Source organism: Scleropages formosus, chromosome 2 (genome assembly GCF_900964775.1).
Source record: "Scleropages formosus chromosome 2, fSclFor1.1, whole genome shotgun sequence".
In the NCBI taxonomy this organism is placed as follows: domain Eukaryota; kingdom Metazoa; phylum Chordata; class Actinopteri; order Osteoglossiformes; family Osteoglossidae; genus Scleropages; species Scleropages formosus.
The window spans coordinates 22,508,070-22,529,942 of NC_041807.1; the positions used below are offsets into that span (position 1 = coordinate 22,508,070).

At 45.9% G+C, this 21,873-nt stretch overlaps 1 protein-coding gene across 3 annotated transcripts; it reads left to right on the forward strand.

Annotated features, from left to right (window-relative positions):
- slc25a23a (solute carrier family 25 member 23a) lies at window positions 1-21,795 on the forward strand. 3 transcript variants are annotated; one of them, XM_018762517.2, is made up of 10 exons: window positions 1-557; window positions 9,884-10,010; window positions 10,101-10,188; window positions 10,276-10,387; window positions 11,125-11,283; window positions 11,561-11,713; window positions 11,943-12,056; window positions 16,745-16,912; window positions 17,796-17,946; window positions 18,641-21,795. In XM_018762517.2, the coding sequence occupies exons 1-10, from the start codon at window positions 387-389 to the stop codon at window positions 18,823-18,825; spliced, it is 1,428 nt and encodes a 475-aa protein (XP_018618033.1). In that variant the 5' UTR covers window positions 1-386; the 3' UTR covers window positions 18,826-21,795. The 3 variants fall into 3 exon arrangements, with proteins under 3 accessions (XP_018618033.1, XP_018618042.1, XP_018618051.1); XM_018762526.2 differs by having other exon boundaries at window positions 9,887-10,010; XM_018762535.2 differs by having other exon boundaries at window positions 18,619-18,654.
- The last annotated feature ends 78 nt before the right edge of the window (window positions 21,796-21,873 follow it).

The window sequence follows — 21,873 nt, forward strand, 5'->3', positions numbered from 1 at the left end:
CGTAATGCAGAGACACACTGACTCTGTACCACTCGGTCAGACAGAGGCAGTGCAGGGGAAGGGAGGGGGAAGTCGTATTTTGACTTGCTGGTTTCAGAGGCGCCGAGATCGTATCTCCTGCGTTGCGGGCTGCTCTTCGTTCTCGGTATTTCCGCTGCTTGCTGTGCCGGTGTGTACGGGGGTCAGAGGAGAACTGTTACACCGTCCCCAGGCTCCGGTTACTCCCCCCCCCTCCTCCCCGTCACCCCCGCGCTTCTACAAGACAGCCGGACGGAATGCGGTCGGGAGTCGTGCGCTTGGCTGCGGTTTCAGTCGCCCGACTTGGCCTCGCGCTGGAGCCCTGATGTGATTCGTGTTCGAATCCCGCCTCGGGACGCGCTCTGGAAATGGGTCCGTCAGGGGCTCGGTGCGATGACAGCGGCTCGGACCCGGAGCGAGAGAAAATGTGGGCCGAGCTGTTCGAGCAGCTGGACCTGAACAAGGACGGGCGCGTGGACGTGAGCGAGCTGCGCACGGGACTAGCGGCGCGAGGGCTGCTGCGGAGCAACGCCGAGGAGGTACCAGTCACTCCGTCCATGATCTTAACTAAGTGGGGAAAACTCCTCAAGAGCGACGGCGGGTCCACGTGATCCTGTGCACCCATTTATTCTGCAGCGTACTGGGGTAATTGAGGGGAAACGCTTTCTCTCGCTGCAATGCTGCGCTTCCACTTATCAGCACAGAAGCGGGGAGGTGGTTCGCATACCGCAGCTATTTCCTCACTACGAAGAGCAGAGGATCGCCCGGGCGACACGGCCGGTCTCGCGATCACACCAGCAGTGAATGAGGCGCGCGCTCGCACAGAACAAGAATTCGGTGGAAAACGGTCTGATTAATAAGAGTCGTGAGGTGCATTAAGAATCAACCCGCACCGCGCGGAGGGAGGCTGCATTCGCCCCGCTGGTGTCTCTCTGCTGATCGCTGCGGCCGCAGTGCAGCGCAGCGTAGCGCAGCATTGGAGCCCTGTCACGAGCAGCACAGATGTTTATGTAAGGGCACAGCTGACGACGCTGCTGTTTCGTACTGTCCGCGAGACTCGCGGTACGACGCTTCGCACGTACGTCGCTCCGTATTTGTGGCCGAGCGTGTGTCCCCTGAGGCACTTTTAGCCCCGCGGTGTGACACGTTTAATGAGGAACCGAAAGTAGCAAAAAGAAAAAAAAGTGTGTGTTTTCTATTTGTATTTTAATTTGTGATCCTTTATAAATGTTCCTTTTGCAGAAAACCCCGTTTTGGCGCTTAACGTTGACAATTTTCCTACACTACAGCCATTAAATTTGTACCCAATAGGGCTGCCGTCGTCGTAGACGTAGTACAACGATGGCAAGAAGATATCAGACAGAGTAATTGTGAGATAAACAAGATATATGAAATGTAGAGAATGAAGCATTTTTACACTCACTGCTTCCTGTTATGGTTAAAACAGTAAAACATACATAGTTAAAGTAGAGTAAAATGTAATTGTTGTGTCTCCCACATACAGATTAGCTCACAGTCTACACATCCTCGAACAAAACAATAAAATAAAGCCACACAGCCAAAACAGAAAACAAAAAAAGTTTAAAAATAACATACATTGTTGGAAATATTTATCCTTTTGAGTACTGACATAGCAGTCTGTAGTACAAGACAGCACTGTTGAGGACTTTTTCTATTCTTATTGTATGTTGTTCGTTGAAGGACACATTTTTCAGTCTATTATATCAACATCACAGAGAAGGTCATCTCTATTGACATTTAGCTGACACTTCTTCTCCAAAACAACTTGCAGTGTTAAGGTTACAATTATTTACACAGCTGGGTAATTTTACTGGAGCAATTTAGGGTAAGTACTTTGCAGGGGAACACAGCGAGAGATGGGATTGAACCTGTGACCTTTGGTGTCAAAGGCAGCTACTTCTACCACTATGCTACCAGCCATCCCTACTTTGTCTTTTCTTCTGAGTGGGTGACATGGCAGTAGTACCAGCACAACACTGTGTCTGTGACAGTAGAGGATGTCCCCTGGAGCCTGATGTTGGGGACCAGCATCTCCTATAGTGAGGAGAGGTGAGGTTCTAGGCCTGGACCCCTTTAACAGTGCAATGGCAGCAAAGGACCCTGCAGACAACAATGTCCATAGAAAAGTTTGGGGAAAATACTCACTGAAATTTTAATACCTTCACATAGCACTATGTCATGATCCAAATTAAGTGGAATGTACCAGAAGCGGGGGTACATTCTTCTAGAAACTTTTGCAGCAGGCCACATTAGAGACATATGAGAAGAAGCATTCCAGTAATATGCAGTAAGGTGGAAGATTGATACAGTGCAGTGAATAATAGGATAAAGATTGAAAGTAACTCATTCACCTGGCACTTTTCTCCAAAGCAACATGTAAAGCTACTTATAATTATTTCCCCGTTTGTATAGGTGCGCAATTTTACTGGAGCAATTTTCAGGGAAAGTACCTTGCTCATGGGTACTATAGCTGGAGGTAGGATTCAAACCTGCAATCTTTGGGGTCCAAAGGGTGCAGTGCTAACCACTATGCTACCAGCTGTCCCGTAATAGTAATAATATTCATATAATAATAAAAGTAAATCATAATATAAGATACTTGGGGCAGCTTTTTATTTGTATGTTTTTTAAAACTTGTGTTTGGTTAATTTCAAAAGCAAGTTTGTGCTTGCTCACACACCTCTTGAAGCCCATCTGTGGACCTCCCAGGTTAAGAACCTCTATTTGATAGGGGAGGAGAGAAGGCTCTGTCAGTGTTACCAGAATGTTGGTTCTGGTAAACTAATTCTCTCAGACCAAATTTGAGTTCAGTTCTACAACCCTGAGCACCTAAAGTCAGAGCCAGCACACAAGCTCAGGCTCAATCACACTACATCTGGCAGTGATAAGTGTGTGTTTTCATAGCTATCAGTGGGAACATGTGTTTTCTATGTATGTATCAGCACCAAAGGGTGGTTATTTCAGTAGCAAACTTTCTGTTTCACACAGAAGGAGGGTTGTTTGTTAGGGACACAGTAAGTTGTTAGATCAGGGGTCCTGCTCCAACACCACTAGGTAAACACACAGGCTGAAACCACTTGTCCCAAACAGGGGTCACAATGAACTGGAGCCTAACCTGGCAACACAGGGCGTAAGGCTGGAGGGGGAGGGGACACACCCAGGACGGGATGCCAGTTCGTCACAAAGCACCCCAACCAGGACTCAAACCCCAGACCCGTTAGAGCGTGGGACCCAGCCAAGCCCACTGCACCACGTCACCCTCTAGGTAAAATATAAATGAAATATAAAATGATCATTACTGATCTGTAACTGGTGCATAAGCATCTGTTCTTCAACCACAATGAGCATATGCAGCACTTAGAAACATGTCTATTAATTTCTGTTGCCTGTGTGTATGACAGACTACTCTTACCTACGAGATATATTCTAGTTAAATCAAAATCAGACATTTTATTTGAAATGATACAGAAAATTGCTTTTAGTGTTTTGATTGGATTTATTGCTTCTGTGGAAGGCTTGCATATGTCATAGTGTCTGGTCCTTCTACACAGAGCCTGTGGATACCTTTGGATGGTAGTATATGCCTAGGCTATTTAGAAATTACGTAAATGTACATTGAGAATACTAGGGGGTGTGGTGGTGCAGTGGGTTGGACCTGGTCCTGCTCTCCGGTGGGTCTGGGGTTCAAGTCCTGCTTGGGGTGCCTTGCGGCGGACTGGTGTCCTGTCCTGGGTGTGTCCCCTCCCCCTCCGGCCTTATGCCCTGTGTTACTGGGTAGGCTCCAGTTCCCCACGACCCTGTATAGGTATCAATATATACTTGTAGATCATGGCTCATGATGTTTCATATTGTGGGAATAATGCAACTCATTAAATTGCATATTTTTTCCTGAAGCTTTGCATAGCACACGTATATATTTATTTCTGTTTGAGCTAAATTGCTGTTTATGTAACTGGACATGTATTAGAATATGATGAAGGTTTGCAAAACCATCAATGTGCGAAGGAGTCAATCAATCAGCAAAGGCTATTGTTAAAAGTGTGGTGGGTCATGTGTATGGACTTTTTTTTGTTCCAAGATTCCTCTCTAATTAATAATCATTTTGATATGTATATGCCTCTCTATGATTGTGTTTTTGGGAAAGGCATCAGAATAAATTTTGAAGATAATTCCCTACCGATTTGTGCGTGGTGGCTCATTATCTTCATTATGTCATGGAAATGAGCTGAAAGGAGAACCAGAAGGTGCTGCCAAGAATGTTGTTTTAATAAGCGGATTAATTTGTGAAGGGTACACACTGGTGATTCCGGCGCGTGTCTTGGTGGCTCGCGATGTGTGGATGTTCTCGGTCTGCCTGGGTGCTTATACATGGAACGGGTCTAATTGCTACCCTGGCTTAGGCTAATTTGGTCTTGTCTTTCCGAGCAGCAGCTGACAGGGGTAGTGAGGTAAACTGAGTCAAGGCGGGCCTACGACAGGCCACTGGAACAGAGCTGTAACCAGGTTCTGTAACTTCCCTTTCTTGGATTGCACTTACTCCATCAGTCTGGCTGCTTTGGTCCAAAGAGGACCTCACCAACATCGAATAATGTCCAGCTAGAGCTAACATGCCTTGAACTGGTGTTGCATTTCTTCCTTCTTCCCAGCTTCACCCTTCATGTCATGAATAAATCATGGTTTCACCATTCCTCTTCACTTGCGAAGGCTGCAGCTTCCTGTTCAGTTGTCAAAAATCGAGCTTCGCCGGTTTGAATTTCAGATATTTTCTCAGTAAAGAAGAAGAAGAAGAAGAAAAAGAAGGAGCTTTATTGCCAAGTATGTTCACACATACAAGGAATTTGTCTTGGTGGCAGAGACTTCCACAACACAGACAGAATGACAGTGACAAGACAGATGAGAAGATAGAATATGTGAATGAAGGATAAAAAATATATAAAAATATAAAGTACCCGATATACAAAAATACAGGTATGTTCTATACAAATGCAAGGGAGTGTGAGTAAGAGATATGATGTGATAAATAGTTATAAATATAAATAGCATTATGTATTGCACTGGTTTACTCTCTAGGGAGGGAATTAGCTCTTCATGAGGTAGATGGCTTGGGGAAAGAAACTTTTCTTGTGTCTGGCAGTCCTGGTGCTCAGTGCTCTGTAGCGCCGGCCAGATGGCAAAGGTTGGAAGAGGAAGTGGCCTGGATGTGAGGGGTCTAGAATGATTTTGCCAGCCCTTTTACTGACCCTGGACCCTGGAGAGCTGGGGGGGATGTGCCGATGATTCTTCCAGCAGTCCGAACTATCTGCTGTAGTCTTCTAATGTCTGATTTCGTAGCTGAGCCGAACCAGACAGTTATAGAAGTGCAGAGGACAGACTCAGTGACTGCGGAGTAGAATTGCATCAGTAGCTCCTGTGGCAGGTTGAACTTCCTCAGCTGGCGAAGGAAGTAAAACCTCTGCTGGGCCTTCTTCACAATGGAGTCTATGTGAAACTCCCACTTCAGGTCCTGTGAGATGGTGGTGCCCAGGAACCTGAATGACTCCACTGTTGACACAGTGCTGTTCATGATGGTGAGTGGGGATAATGCTGAGGTGTTTCTCCTGAAGTCTACGATCATCTCCACCGTTTTGAGCGTGTTCAGCTCCAGGTTGTTATGACTGCACCAGACAGCCAGCTCTTGGACCTCCTGTCTGTAAGCAGACTCGTCGCCATCCCGGATGAGGCCGATGAGCGTGGTGTCGTCTGCAAACTTCAGGAGTTTGACAGAGGGGTCTTTAGCGGTGCAGTCGTTGGTGTACAGGGAGAAGAGCAGTGGGGAGAGCACACATCCCTGGGGGGCGCCAGTACTGATCGTGCGAGTATTGGATGAGAATTTTCCCAGCCTCACTATCTGCTGCCTGTCTGTCAGAAAGTTGGTGATCCACCGACAGATGGAGGTGGGCACAGAGAGTTGGGTTAATTTGGACAGGAGGAGGTGTGGGATGATGGATGAAGGAATACAAAGCTGGAAATTAATGTGAAAACGTGGGAAATTCACCCTAAGAAGTTACATTTAAAGGTGAATTTTTGCTCAGGTGATTCCCCTGTCTCATCACTCCTCAAGTAGCGTCAACCAGCCTCAGGCCCTTGGCCGCAGAAGCGATAACATCAGCGCCGTGGAAGGAATAATTTGTATTAGTTTTCAGTTTTATTTTTCTTTATTCTCTTTATTTTCTTGTGAAATTCAAGCGGACATCGGCCCAGCCGAGAGAGGAAACATCCCGTCTTTAAATGCCGGCAATTCTCGTGCAGCACCGTGCACGTTTTCACAGGGTACCTTGATGATCGCGATTTTCATTGGAATTTTATCGGCCTTTTCTTTAAGTCATGTTTAGACCTCTCTCTCTGCTGGTCGACCCTGTCCCAAAGAGCCTGTGATAACCACCAGAGCCTGGTATATCTTGCATGTGCTACTTTGCTGCAAAGTGCCACTCAGTATGAGTGGAGTGTTTTACCTTGTTGTAGAGGTGCGTGTTGAACCCGGTGATGTTTGACTCGGACCATTTGAGAGTTGTGCTAGACAGGTTAATACGATCTCAGGACTCCCGAAGGAGCTGATTATGCTCTGGCCTTGCAACCCGAGCTTGCTGGCTTGTCCTCCTCGTCTTCATCATATGCTCTACGTGCCGCCAGTGTCCGCCACTATTTATATTCCCAGAACAACAAGGCCATTGGTTATAGGTTCCTCTTTTAGACGTATCCATTTCATTATGTCGGTGGTGAGGTGGACAGTGTGTGAAGTGTACTGTAACCTTCTTCCTGCCAGATTTGTTTGCCAGCGCACTGGAGCAGTCATGGACCCACCCCGCCGTGGTTTTGGTGTATCGTTTCTCAGGAAGCCGTGCTTGCGTAAAACTCGGTGTGCTTGCTGAAGGGGGCGGGGCTAGTTTGCTTTTATTTTTTCCTGGAGGACAGGCAGTGAAGGAGTTCAGAGTCCAGACCTTTCTCCGTCTCCCTCAGTCCCTCCCTCCCTTGCTTTCTGCCCGCTCGGGCGTCACTCCAAATTGCTGAACTTTAGCGACCCGGCAACCCCCTCCTCCATCACATGATCGTCGTTCTGTGTTAGAACGCAGCGTCCCCCCCGTGGAATCTGTTTATGCCTATTAACCCCCCTCCCGTAAGTTAGACTCCACTCTGGTTTTTAACAGGAACTCTGCGGTTCAGGAGTTTCCAAGACTTTTTATATAATAGCAGATGCAGGTGGACGTTATCGTCTCACTGGATCATGAAACAAAGTTCTCGGGAAATGTTTATGCTTCCAGAAACGCATATTTTTCCTGAGAAACACATAATTATTTAAGTAATTTAATTACCAGTTTATGTGTATGTAACTGTGTCTATGTGTAGTTGTGTGAAAACTTGCAAGGCTGTAATTTTAGATGCTTTTTTTGTAGTTGGTCCCTTACACTCAGTCTGTGTGTGTGTGTGTGTGTGTGTGTGTGTGTGTGTAAGAGCGAGAGAGCGTCGGTGTGAGAAATCCAGCGTGTTTATTTAAGTGGCAAAGCGGAATCCTCTTCGTGTTCGGACTTGAGCCCAGGGTAGCAGCTCGTGACTGGATTAATGGGCTGTTCTTCAACTAGAGCTCAGAGAACAAATGGGGTTTCATTCGTACAAATACCTGTGTTACATTGCTTTGCCGTGCAGATGTCTCAGTGACTAAGTACTTCAGTATAGTGTGTCTAACACTGTAAGTCTCCTTGGATAAAGGTGTCAGCTAAATACTACATAGTAACTGCACAACACTTCGAAGAAAAGGTGTCTGCTAAACGAGTAAATGTAAATGTGTGAGTAGTTGTGTGTGACTGCCCTGTGATGGACTAGCGTCCCATCCATAGTGTTCCCTGCCTCAGAGTTGATGCATCCAGGGTAGGCTCTGGACCACCACAGCTCTGCATTGGACAAGTGTGGTTATTGATGAACAATAAATAGATGGATGTGTGGACATATATGCAATACCTCACTGTGTCCATCTGCCTTAATATTGACATATAATATGCACACTTAGTACAAATTTTCCTTGAGTATGTCAATTACTGAAGATATCGGGGAAAACAGAATAAAAATTAAATTACCAACACAGGAAAACAAAAAAAACCCATCCATCCATTTTCTATCCCGCTTGTCCTAGTAGAGTCACGGTGGCAGCAGAGAGGCCCAGCCGCCCCTGTCCCCCGCAGCTCAGCCTGGGGGATCCCTAACCGCTCCCAGGCCAACTGGGAGATACAATCCCTCCAGCGGGTCCTGGGCTGACCTCGGGGCCTCGTCCCAATTGGCCGTGCCTGGTACGCCTCCAAAGGGAAGCGCCCGGGGGCATCCTTATCAGATGCTCGAACCACCTCAACTGGCTCCTCTCAGTGTGGAGGAGTAGCGGCTCTACTCTAAGTTCCTCCCGGATGGCTGAACTCCTCACCCTATCACGGAGAGTGAGTCCCAACACCCTGCGGATAAAACTCATTTCGGCCGCTTGTATCCGCAATCTTATTCTTTCGGTCATTACCCAAAGTTCATGACCAGAGGTGAGGGTAGGGATGTGGAATGGAAAAAAATCCCAGTCCAAGGAAATGGAATGAAAAATAAACTCTTCCTGAGAATTGTGTTATATTACAGTGGGACTGTGTGGGGTGTGCAGAGAGTGTAAGATTGGCAGCTGGAGGAGTCCAGTTCTCTTGGGTTGCATATAATCAGCATTAGTGAGGACAGAAGCTATAATTCAGGGGCATCGGGCAACACGATACAGTGAGCATCAATGTCCATCTGCTGTGAGGGAGTCCCCAGATGACTCCTAACTGGAGGCCATTGCATGGATTTACACATGGATGTTTCGTGTTGGATTCAGGACAAGGGGGATATGGCGGTGCAGTGGGTATGACCAGGTCCTGCTCTCTGGTGGATCTAGGGTTTGAGTCCTGCTTGGGGTGCCTTGTGACAGACTGGTGTCCTGTCCTGGGTTTGTCCCCTCCTCCTCCAGTCTCATGCCCTGTGTTGCTGGGTTAGGCTCTGTCTCACTGCAACAAGCAGTGGGACAAGCAGTTTCAGTCAATGTGTGTGTGCATTCAGGACAGGACTCTCCAGGCCCTTCCCCCTTCCTTCCAACTGGTCTACAGTCTCTGGATGTTGGCTTTTGAGTGGAGCAATTGTGCATTTTGAATAGTTTTCAGGTCTTGATGTCAGAAGCTTTTGTTTTCTGTCTTGAAATTTTTGCACTGGGCGTTTGATGGTTGTTAATGCTTTACTCAAGCAAGACTTGTATTAAGTTACTCACACTGATTTACCCATTTATACAGCTGGGGAATTTTTACCATATCTGTTCAGGATAAGTACCTTATAACAGGTTGGTGGGATTGAAACTGGCAACCTTCAGATGCAAAGGCAACAGCTTTAACCACTGTGCTACTAGCTGAGCCCTGACCCCCTGATCATAGAGTAGCAAGTAAAAGAACTAAAGAGAGGTGTTTTATGGTTGTTATTATTGAAATTGTGAGTAAAACTGTATTTCCCACAAGATGCTTTAACTTTGGCAGAAGAATCTTTGCAGAAATGGAAAGTTTGTAGTGGACACTGAGTGAACAGCCACATGATGGGAGTCAAGGTCACTCTGGAATATTCAGTAGTGGTGCATGGAGGATGTGTTTGCTCGTGCGTGTGCGTATTTACGCAACACATGGTCCACATCTTGGTGGGTCGCTATCTTGTAACATGTATCCTCATCACCTTTCATCCCTGTTCCTAACCATACGGCACCCCCCACACCCCGACACACCTCCCTACCCTCCCCCATCCTGCCCCCTCCATATTGCCTCTACCCCAGCAGATAGTGCAGGCTGGGGACACCAACCAGGATGGGCAGCTGGACTTTCAGGAGTTCTCCCAGTACCTGCGGATTCACGAGAAGGAGCTGCGCCTAATGTTCCGCAATCTGGATCGCAACAATGACGGTTTGTGTTCCTTTGTACACATACTGTACGAGCACACACGCCCACACACACGCACACAATTCATTCTTATGGCAGCTCTTTGCTCTGCAGGTTGCATAGATGTGTCGGAGATCCAGGTCTCACTGCGCAACCTGGGCGTAGACGTCACCATGGAGCAGGCCTCCAGGATACTGCAGAGGTCAGTGTTTGGACTGCAGTGGGTCACCATGAGGATGTTCTCACATGACCCTGATCACCCCATGCATCTCTCTGTCTCTCACGGTAGCATGGACAAGGACGGCACTATGACCATTGACTGGAACGAATGGCGCGATCACTTCCTCTTCAACCCTCTGCACAACATGGAGAGCATTGCACTCTACTGGAAGCACTCCCTGGTGAGTCTGGTGCAGGAGGCCTTGTTTCCACAGCTGCTACTCTGTGAGACAGATAGTGCAGGTGGAGGGCTAGTGGGCCCCAGGGGGTCTGCAGGAGGTGGACCCCATCCCTGGAATGTAACCAGACCTTGGATTCGCAGGCCTGTCGTGTGTATCTCCACATGACACACCAGAAAGACCTCTGACTCAAAATCCATGCCTTTCTACAAAATTAATTAATCCCAAATCAGACCGACCCCAATCCTAATGGATGGCTGTCAGCCAAATGACCAGTCAGGAGAAGAGGCAGAAGTGACAGATGGCAAGAGGTAACATAGGACCAGGGACGATCCAGTACCGCAGTCATCATCTGGTAGTGAGGGTCAGGTGGAAGACGGGATCATGGGAGACTGACTGTAGTAAGGCAGTAAGGAGTCGGTGTTTCAAGTGTGGATTACTGGAAATGAGAAAAGCCTTTAATCAATCAATAGCAGGTAGTAAACAAAGTAAAAGGGATGTCAGTGAATCAGCAGTCATTTACATTTTGTTAATTTAGTGACTTACGGTGATTTAGCCATACATACAGCTGGGTCATTTTTTGCTGTACAAATTCAGGCTGAGTACCTTCATCGAGGGCAGTAGAGCAGGAGGTGGGATTTGAACCCAGCCTGTGGCACTGCTGTATTTGTAGTGTGTGTACCGTAAATGTACACTCGCTCATTGCCTTTGTCCCCTCCATTCCCCTGCGTCTACGGTAGATGCTGGACATCGGTGAGCACCTGACCGTGCCGGATGAGTTTTCTGAACAGGAGCGCAAGTCTGGCTTCGTGTGGAGGCAGCTGATGGCCGGGGCGATGGCAGGCTCTGTGTCTCGGACGGGCACAGCACCCCTAGACCGCCTCAAGGTCTTCCTGCAGGTTGGTGTCCCTGAGTAGATTGTGCAAGAAGGTGCTGATCAACTTGTCTCAAGATGATGTGCAGGAGAGCTTCCCGTCACTGTTGGTGTGTGTAGTGCCCTGTGTATGCACTGTTCGGGAGGTTTGACTGCTTGAAGGTGGTTCCGTGAGAGAAAAATGAACCCTCACTAGCCAAGCACCCTGTGGTTCCAGGTTTGCCTCTGGTCCAGAGCAACCCTAACTTGGACAAGAAGTTATTGATAATGAGTGAGTGAGGAGTGCTGTTAATTCCCCGCAGGTCCATGGATCCGCCTCTGGAAAGGTGAGCGTTCTGAAAGGCCTGCGTGAGATGGTGCGCGAGGGCGGCCTAACTGCCCTCTGGAGAGGAAACGGCATCAACGTACTCAAGATCGCACCCGAGACCGCCATCAAGTTCTTGGCCTACGAGCAGGTTGGTGACTCTTGTCTCTCCCGCTTCTCTAGTGGCTCGCTGTTTTTAATGCCCTTTTGTCTTCTAAGCAAGACTTACTGAGGTTGAGTCCAGGATATACCCGACTACCTACCCTGTGCTTCCGGGGTAGTCTCTGGACAACCGTGACTCTGCACTGGACGAGTGGTTACTGACACTGGATATATTCCTTTTAACTCTTATTTCCTGTATCCCCCTCTAACACCTCCAGATTAAATGGCTGATCAGGGGTAACAAGGACGGAGGAGCCCTTCGCGTTCAAGAACGCTTCATCGCCGGGTCGCTTGCTGGAGCCACAGCCCAGACTGTCATCTACCCCATGGAGGTCAGAGTCGTCGCTAAACACTGCCGTGGAATGCTGAAAGAGATGGTTGCAGAGTAGCGTCACTGCCTGGATTGTGTTGTTTATGCTGATATTTGACTTCTGGCTTTGCTGGTAAAATACAGCAGGGGGTGAAAATGAATGCCATCTGTTACTGGCCATTGAGTCACTGTCTTAGGGGCACATGGTTTGAAAGAGCTAGTAACGAAGGGATTTAATCACCTGTAATCAAATCCTATCCTCTAAATCGAATGAAGAATTAAGCACTATGACTAAAGGCTTAATAATACAGATGTCGCTCAGTTTGTTTTTGGGTTATATTTTGTAAAAAAACATCAGATAAAGATATAATAAAAATCACCTTGTAAGAATTTTTAAAACTAATTTAAATCACATTAATTAGTTAATTATGTTAATTAATTTAAATTTACTTTAAAATTAAAACTTGTGTGAAACAAATTAAAATGAAAATTCCCTCTGTTCCCAGACTCTGGTTGACTGCCTGTTGACTGATTCATCCCAGAAGCATGTTTAAAGTTCCATATCTTGTTATTGATCACGAGTGTTGAAAACACTAGATGTGAGCTGTTAACACCGTGCAAACAAGCTGAATGAAGGTGCATGTAGAAACGTTTTCTGTTTGGGAACACTTCACTGCTATCTGTGGGCTTGGCATATAAGCACCAGCCACATTCACTTACTACAGACAAAAACTTTACATAGCATAAGAAAATGCAACTAAACATAAATAAATATGCTGGAAAATGTTTGTATCTTCAAAAGTTTAGCACCACCATTCATAACATGAGGATCCAGCACATGTGCATTCTTCTTCTTGGCAATGAGCTTGGCAATGAACGTCCTTGGCAGACACCGAAGACAGCAAAATAATTCAGTCCTTTAACTCAGTCACTTTGCTGTTTGTCATATCCCTTTGCTGCTCCTTTTTCTTGAGGCCTTGACCCTTGTCGGTGGGCATGGAAAGATTAGCCATGCCGAGGTCTCGATCGTGAGAGTTTTCTGTTTTACTTACTCCTGCCATAACATTACAAGTTGAAATCGCAGCACGACTTTGCTATTTGTTCAGTCATTGTTACGGGACGCAAAGTTCCAGCGTGATGAGAGCGAGACCTTTCTGTCCATCCCCTTTCAGGGTGATTGGTGTGCATTGTGTGGAAAAATTGGCAGGAGTAGCAGTTCTCGTGTGGTACTTTCCTAGCCAAAATAGTTCTAAAATGCAGCTCTGCGAGTCGGCGTGAGCAACGTTTCACGTTTCAGCTCCTAAGAGAGATGAGACCAGCAAGGCCGTTTTTGCTTTTACATTCCTGTCCTGCAGCCCTCCCGTGAATCTTTGCGCTCCAGGATTTCCCGCCATTTCTGGCACATCTTCATCTCTGGAAGATCCCTAGTGTCTCAATCAGACAACCAGCCATTCATTTTTGTCCACTCTAGAGGACATATGTTTTTAAGTGTGTGTCCCAATCTGTGTATGCTACAGTGCTGAGTCATAATGTTCTTTGTAGAGGACACAGTATGCTTTTAAGTGATGCCACACCTGTTTTGGGTTGGGTTTGGAAAGCTGTCCTAGAAGAACAGTCGTCCCCGAAATACTGCCATTTGGGTTATAAGAATTTGACTTTCTGAGGACTTTCATTTAATGCCCCTATTTCATCTTACAAGGTACTCCTTCAAATTTATGAAGAGTGAATTTGGATCTTGGGCACTTCCCAACAGCTCAGTGGCAAAGACTAGAACCACCATGCAGTCCTCATCTCAGTTCTAGTTTGTCTTGAGCTGCGATAAGTTCTCAACCTCCATTTTTTCTTTGTTTGCTAGTTTCACCTGTTCTAAGCTTAGTGATCTTGGTCCCGTTTGGACTGTCCAAACATTGTCATCTTCTTTGCACATCGGTTCATTTGCATTGTTTTCATTAATTTCTTTTGTTTGCTTTTTCATCAAGTTCAAGGTTTATTGTCATAGTTACAAGTACTACGTACAAGTACCGTGAAATTCTTGTCTGAGTGCTTATCCACAGACTATGAACAAAAAACAATAGATAATACTGCACGAAACAAAGCAATCGAATCAGTACATAATTAATCAGGATTATATCTATTTGTGTTTTGAGTATGAGCGTAAATGTACGTTTTGTTAAGATTACTGTGAACCACTGAAGCAGCCATTTTAATGTCCATTTTAATGTGACTTTGGTGATATTTTAGCATAAATGTGTATAAATTTTGAGGTTCAGGAATATTTTTTACTGTTGAAACTAATGGTAATTACCTCTTTAATTTACGACAGTGTATGACAATTCATATTACAAAGGGCTTTCCAGAAACACATTTCAAAGTATCCAAAACACATTTTGTGCTGGGCCTCAGTAGGATGAGGTAGCTTTGGTATCTTTGGGCAAATCAGCACCTTCAGTAATGTAATATGAGACATAAATCTGGCAATAGCCCCTGTCAGAGAGGTCTTCAACTCCCACCTCCGACAGAGCTTCAACCAGGTCCCGAGGGAGACTGGGGACATTGAGTCCCAATGGACTATGTTCCACACCTCCATTGTCGGGGCGGCGGTTCGGAGCTGCGGCCATAAAGTCTCTGGCACCTGTCGCGGCGGCAATCCCCGAACACGGTGGTGGACACCGGAGGTAAGGGATGCCGTCAAGCTGAAGAAGGAGTTCTATCGGGCCTGGCTGGCTCATAGGACTCCTGAAGCAGCTGACGGGTACCGGCGGGCCAGACGGAGCGCGGCTCTGGCAGTCGCCACGGCAAAAACTCAGGCCTGGGAGGAGTTCGGTGAGGCCATGGAGGAAGACTTTCGGTCGGCCTCAAAGAGATTCTGGCAAACTGTCCGGCGACTCAGAGGGGGGAAGCAGTGTTCCGCCAACACTGTTTACAGTGGAAGTGGTGTGCTGCTGACCTCAACTGAGGATGTCCTCGGGCGGTGGAAGGAGTACTTTGAGGATCTCCTCAATCCCTCCGACACGCCTTACGTAGAGGAAGCTGAGGCCGGGGACTCGGAGGGGGACTTGTCCATTACCCTGGCTGAAGTTGCTGAGGTAGTCAAAAAACTCCTCGGTGGCAAGGCTCCGGGGGTGGATGAGATCCGCCCCGAGTTTCTCAAGTCTCTGGATGTTGTGGGGCTGTCTTGGCTGACACGCCTCTGCAGCATCGCGTGGAGTTCGGGGACGGTGCCTCTGGACTGGCAGACCGGGGTGGTGGTCCCTCTTTTTAAGAAGGGGGACTGGAGATTGTGTTCCAACTATAGGGGGATCACACTCCTTAGCCTCCCTGGGAAAGTCTATGCCGGGGTACTGGAGAGAAGATCCGACCGATAGTCGAACCTCGGATCCAGGAGGAGCAATGTGGTTTTCGCCCTGGCCGTGGAACACTGGACCAGCTCTATACCCTCACTAGGGTGTTGGAGGGTTCTTGGGAGTTTGCCCAACCAGTCCATCTCTGTTTTGTGGACCTGGAGAAAGCATTTGACCGTGTCCCTCGTGGCATCCTGTGGGGGGTACTTCGGGATTATGGGGTTCGGGGCTCGTTGCTACGGGCTGTTCGTTCCCTGTATGACCGGAGCAGGAGCTTGGTTCGCATTGCCGGCAGTAAGTCAGACCTGTTCCCGGTGCATGTTGGACTCCGCCAGGGCTGCCCTTTGTCACCGATTCTGTTCATTATCTTTATGGACAGAATTTCTAGGCGCAGCCAGGGAACGGAGGGTGTCTGTTTTGGTGGCCGCAGGATCTCGTCTCTGCTTTTTGCGGACGATGTGGTCCTGTTGGCTTCATCGAATCAAGACTTACAGCGTGCACTGGAGAGGTTTGCAGCCGAGTGCGAAGCGGTGGGGATGAGAATCAGCACCTCCAAATCCGAGACCATGGTCCTCAGTCGGAAAAAGGTGGATTGCTCCCTCCGGGTTAGGGGGGAGTTGCTCCCTCAAGTGGAGGAGTTTAAGTATCTCGGGGTCTTGTTCACGAGTGAGGGAAAAATGGAGCGGCAAGTTGACGGACGGATCGGTGCGGCGTCCGCAGTAACGCAGTCATTGTACCGGTCTGTTGTGGTGAAGAAGGAGCTGAGTCGTAAGGCGAAGTTCTCAATTTACCGGTCGATCTACGTTCCTACCCTCACCTATGGTCATGAACTCTGGATCATGACCGAAAGAATGAGATCGCGGATACAAGCGGCAGAAATGAGTTTCCTCTGCAGGGTGGCTGGGCGCACCCTTAGGGATAGGGTGAGGAGCTCAGTCACCTAGGAGGAGCTCGGAGTAGAGCCGCTGCTCCTCCGCATCGAGAGGAGCCGGTTGAGGTGGCTCGGGCATCTGTTCCGGATGCCTCCTGGACGCCTCCCTGGGGAGGTGTTCCGGGCATGTCCCACTGGGAGGAGGCCTCGGGGCAGACCCAGGACACGTTGGAGAGACTACGTCTCCCGGCTGGCCTGGGAACGCCTTGGGGTTCCCCCAGAGGAGCTGGAGGTGGTTTGCGAGGAGAGGGAAGTCTTGGGGGCTCTGCTTAGACTACTGCCCCCGCGACCCGGTCCCGGATAAGTGTAGGAAGATGGATGGATGGATGGAAATCTGGCAATAGGTGGGATTGGAGGAATATGGCTTGAAGTGAGACTAGTGATATTCTCTGCTTCCTTTTCACGTTCACCAACTGTGTCCACGTGACCTTCGGCCAGGTGCTGAAGACTCGGCTTACCCTGCGCAAAACGGGCCAGTACAAGGGGATGGCTGACTGCGCCAAACAGATCTTCCACAAGGAGGGACTGCGAGCCTTCTACAAAGGCTACATGCCCAACGTGCTGGGCATCCTGCCCTACGCTGGCATCGACCTGGCCATCTATGAGGTCTGTGCTCGCGTGTGTTCACTTGTTTCGCAAAATGTGTGTGGACATTTTAACAAAATCAGCCACACAAGGATAGGCCTTGCAACACGGACCTTGTAGAGATGATCCCACAAGTGAAAAAGGCATTTAGGTTAGTTTTTGTAGTGTTTTTGGTAGAGTTAGGACTGTACTTTGTGTTTCCAGGATAGGCTCCAAACTTCCAAGACCCTGACTTGTATAAGCAGTTAATAATAGTGAGTGTGTGGAGTCCAAAACAATAAGTAAACAAAAGTGTGTGTGCACGCTCCCACAGTGGGCCATATGTTTACTATGCTGGCAGTGATATAGAGCTGGGCAGAAACACACAATCAAATCCCAACCTAGTTTAATAAAAAAATGAATAACAAGAAATATAATTATGATTCATTATCTTATTAATGTTAATTCATGTTTTATATATTAAAAATATATCTTGGCACGGTTGCCATGATGGGACGGATGCCATTAAAATTAAATTAAATTGTCTCTGGTGTCTCTATTTTATCCTGTAAATGTCATATTATAGACCCCATAATTGCATGAAACAGAACATTTCTGAATTCCACATTTTAATTTTCTTGCAGAGAGGTCAGTCTGATTTTCCTATAAGGACATCCACGATTAGGACATACTTTGCACTACCATTCTTTTAAAAGAGGTGTTGATGTTAATGTTTTGCTTATTTTCACTGGCCCACTTATGACCAAACATGACAAGTATTTCTTAGAATAGTGGCTTCCTTGTATAGCAAACATTGTTTCACTTGTTCACCTCCTGAGCTGTTATGTTTTCCTCAAACACTTACAGATTATTTTGTTTAAAGTGAACAATTGTTTTGACTTATGTTGCTTCTCTCCCCATCTAGACCCTGAAGAATGCCTGGCTACAGAGGAACAGTGGAAGCACAGCAGACCCAGGGGTCCTGGTGCTGGTGGGCTGTGGCACCGTTTCTAGCACCTGTGGCCAGCTGGCCAGCTACCCCCTCGCCCTGATCCGAACACGCATGCAAGCCCAGGGTGAGAGACGAAGACCCAGTTTGAGTACACCTACTGGAAACTATATTTTATAAATGAAAGAGTTGCACTTTGTGTACATTTGCTTTGAGTGACTCTGGCCATTTATTTCATTGTAATGTACAAGATTTTTTACTTGCATTTAAAATGCACATTTCTGATGTCTCATTATACAGTTTGAAGCTTCGATAATCATAAAAAGACTGGTTCCAAGTGGGTGTACTCAAACTTTTGACTTCTACAGAATTTTTGAACACAATTAAGGTGTGCCTAGCATTACTGTGCCTCTGCAAGTCTGTATTTTGCCAGTTTGACTTTTGCTGGTAAGGGTTTAATTAGCTGACGTTTTTTTTGGGGAGGGTTGGCACAAATCAAGTCTGATTGTATTAAAAGAAAGACTGACTCATTAACTTACTAATTAGGATGGATAAGGTAGGGGGTACTTACTTTTCACACCAATGACTGCATATTTTGTTGTCTCCCACACCAAGGGAATGACATAAAAACAATGTTGATGACATTTTTTTGCTTTCAGGCTCCATTCATATACAGTTAGGGCTGACAGAAATATCAAATTGAAAGTAAAAAAAATGCAAAAAGAGAAGATTGGAAAGGGGCAAATAATTTTTCTAAAGCACTGTATGTTGTGTTCCCACACACTCCTTCCTCACTCAGTCCCCCTTCGTTTGCCCCTCAGCCTCTGAGTCAGGTGCCCCCCAGCTGTCCATGCTGGGTCATTTCAAGAACATTGTGTCCCAAGAAGGAGTGGGAGGACTTTATCGTGGAATTGCGCCCAACTTCCTCAAGGTCATTCCTGCCGTGAGCATCTCCTACGTGGTGTATGAACGCATGAGGAGGTTTCTGGGGGTGGCCGTGGGATAGGGTGTGAGAAGAAGTCGAAAGAGAAGGAGAGAAGGAGGCAGAGACTAAAGCAACTCTTGGCCCCGAAGATGGAGAAACAGAAGAGATAGGGACAAGGTCATCTAGGTGAACAGATGGGTTTCTGCCATCTGGACAACGATAGCCTTTCAGGACACCAAGATCAACAACCTCAGAAGCACAAACCTGGATTGAACATGAAGTTCACAATGCCCTCATTCACTGTGTTATGGAAGTGCAAAAAGATCAAACTCATCCAGTTTGAATCCATGTCTCAGATCTTCACCCCATGGAAGTGAAGCAATGGAAGGACTGTTGTGGGTCACCTGCTGTGTGGGATGATGAAGATCTGAGACTGATTTGGACCTGGAACTGAAGATTAAACATCAGAGTTAGCAAAATGGAGCATTTTGCAGAGCTATGCATGGTAGAACTCAAGAAGGAACTCAAGTCAAGCCAAACACTTGGAGCTCTGATGGAAAGGGGAAGTTTAGGGAATTGAATGAGTTCATCCCAACGGTTTCTATAAGTTCTTCATAATTACATTGTCATTCTTGTGGTTATGAAGGGCAAACGTGTTGGAATGTCTTAAGTTGTGGAATGTAATCTACTCTGTGGAGGTAGGAAGGTCAAACCCAGGTAGCCATTTAGTGCCATCAAGAAACACCGAGTCAGGGCTCATGGGCCAAGAGTAGTGCGCTAGCGAAAGATGTGGAGAAAATTAAATGTGCTTGTTTTTCAGGTCTCACTCCCAAAATTGTTCTTTTGATGAAGTGAGTTTTGAGGAAAAAACTATCTCATGACAAACAGGTCACTCAGTGTCTCATCTTCTACTGTTCTATTGCTTATTAATTGCTTAAGAAACCTTCTGATAGTCTTAATGCTGAATTTACTTTTTTGTAACAAGAATGATTTCATTTTCATTCTAGCTTTCATTTTTACTAGCAACACAACTGTCCATTTGGGACAGGATAGTAATGGTGCTGCTACAATGAATTTAGTGTTTTTTTTTTTTGTCGAGATAGCGTTTGTTTTTATTCGGACACGCGTTCAAAAATATGAATACCTCACAAATATACCAATATACCAGTGAATTGCTTTATACGGAACATTTCTAAAAAGAAACTGTACCTATGAAGACAGTTGATTTGGGAAATAAACTAACATTATGCATGACAATATAATAAATCTTTAGTCCATATGAGTGACATATCATTAAAAATTGTTGGATTATGTGGCTCATTTCTATTTTTTATACCAAATGGAATAAAAGGAAGGAGTGAGACTTAGAAAAATATATTAATTTTTCATTGGTGTCCTAGCTAAGAGTCCTGCAATATGGGCACATGCATTGACGTTTACTCTCTGGTGTGTGTGTGCACAACACGCATGTATTTCAGATATGTATGAGGTAATTGTTCATTCTGAGCCTGCTTTGTGTGCATCTGCGATTGGTGGGTTCGCATCAAGTGAAACATGGGTAAAATTGCTGATGGGTTAACTTTTGTACCTGTATAAAGAACTGCTTAAAGAAGAAAACACCACATATTGCTTTTATTTCTCTTACATAACAGAAATGACTATTTATTATCTTGTCACTGGTGTTTTCCGCTTATTTGCTTTATCTTATTTATTTTTATCAGCACGTGGATATAATACAGGGTTAGCGAGAGAAGAGGCACATGTTGCCACTGAGTACTGTAATGAATACTCTATTTACTGTTAGGGCCAGAGTGAGGTTGCAGTTTAACATTTATCGACAGTTTTTGCCCTAAGATGGTTTGATTTGTGCTTTAAGTAAACTGTCATTTCTGATGCTACTCTCATGTGCTCAAAGACCCAAATTCAACACCTCAGAGCTTCATAAAGGGTTTTTAGCATCATGCTATTTATCTGCTGTTTATTTGTGTAAAATCTTACTCTTCCTTGTATTTTTAGAGTTTGAGCTGCTCTGAAAGTGTCTGTTGGGGAAACGAATCACAGCTCATAGCCAACAGTACTGAACTCTGAACACTGTGCTCGATCAAACTGTTGATCATGCTCATGTGTTTTGAAACATTTCCCCTGATATTGTAATAAACAAACGCCATAATTTTAATATTTTAATAATGAGTTTGCAACGTGATGTGCTGCGTTTGTTACTGTGCTACTGCTAAAACAGTACTTTGACTACTTGTCCAGTCGCTCATAGTTTCAATCATGATTTTCCCCTTGTATCTTTTTTATTTTGAAACACAAATGCAGACATGACTACTGAAGGGTAAGATGGACCTTCATTGAGAGCTGCACTACTATAAGTAACCAAGCACATTTCGGTTCAGTTGAGGGCTGACTCTTCCACCGAGGTTTTTTAGGATCTAAATAATTCCATCATTAAGGCAGTAAGAGCTTGAGAAACCTGCAGTTCCAGTAGGGAAGGGCTCCCCATCCCTGACATACATACTGTTTAATTTTGTTTTGGTGTCAAATGCATTGAACACCTTACAGAGAGCTTCAGAAACACACACATACAGGTTTTCACACTGTGTATGTGTGTATTTATAAGTACAAATGCGCACATGGAACTGTGACTGAATGTCTGGCTGTGTTGCGACACATGGTTTGTTACTTGATGCTTTAACATGTATTTTATTTTAAAACAGAAAATACTCGATTAGTAGACAAACCGAGGAAAGTTAAAACGGTTCAGATGGGATCTTTGGACCACAATGAATTTATATTTTAAATGCCTGGTGTTTGTTTATGTTTATTAATCAGGGGCAATATTTGTATTTCCTGGACTGTCAGTGTATGACTATACAGAGGGAATGTATTTTATTTTTACATTATAAATAATTATGGCTAAAGAGTCTTACACTGTTTGATTATCTCGTGAATGGGGCTGAATGATTGAATGTATTGGTAATTTATTGAACACAGTGTGTATTGCTGGTTTTAATGGTGTTTAAGGAAATAATATCTGTACAGACTTGGTTTTGTGTCTTCTCTGCTTCTCTCATGTGAGTCTGTTGTTGCTGAAGTCTGTGTAAGACCCTCTTCAGGGCAGGTCCA

What these genes read in the sequence shown, in the direction of transcription:
- slc25a23a (XM_018762517.2), top strand. Translation starts at nt 387, where the DNA reads ATGGGTCCGTCAGGGGCTCGGTGCGATGACAGCGGCTCGGACCCGGAG. An exon ending in GCCTCCAGGATACTGCAGAG is followed by an intron (nt 10,189 to 10,275) that starts GTCAGTGTTTGG and finishes CTCTCACGGTAG; the next exon opens with CATGGACAAGGACGGCACTA. An exon ending in AACACGCATGCAAGCCCAGG is followed by an intron (nt 17,947 to 18,640) that starts GTGAGAGACGAA and finishes TTTGCCCCTCAG; the next exon opens with CCTCTGAGTCAGGTGCCCCC.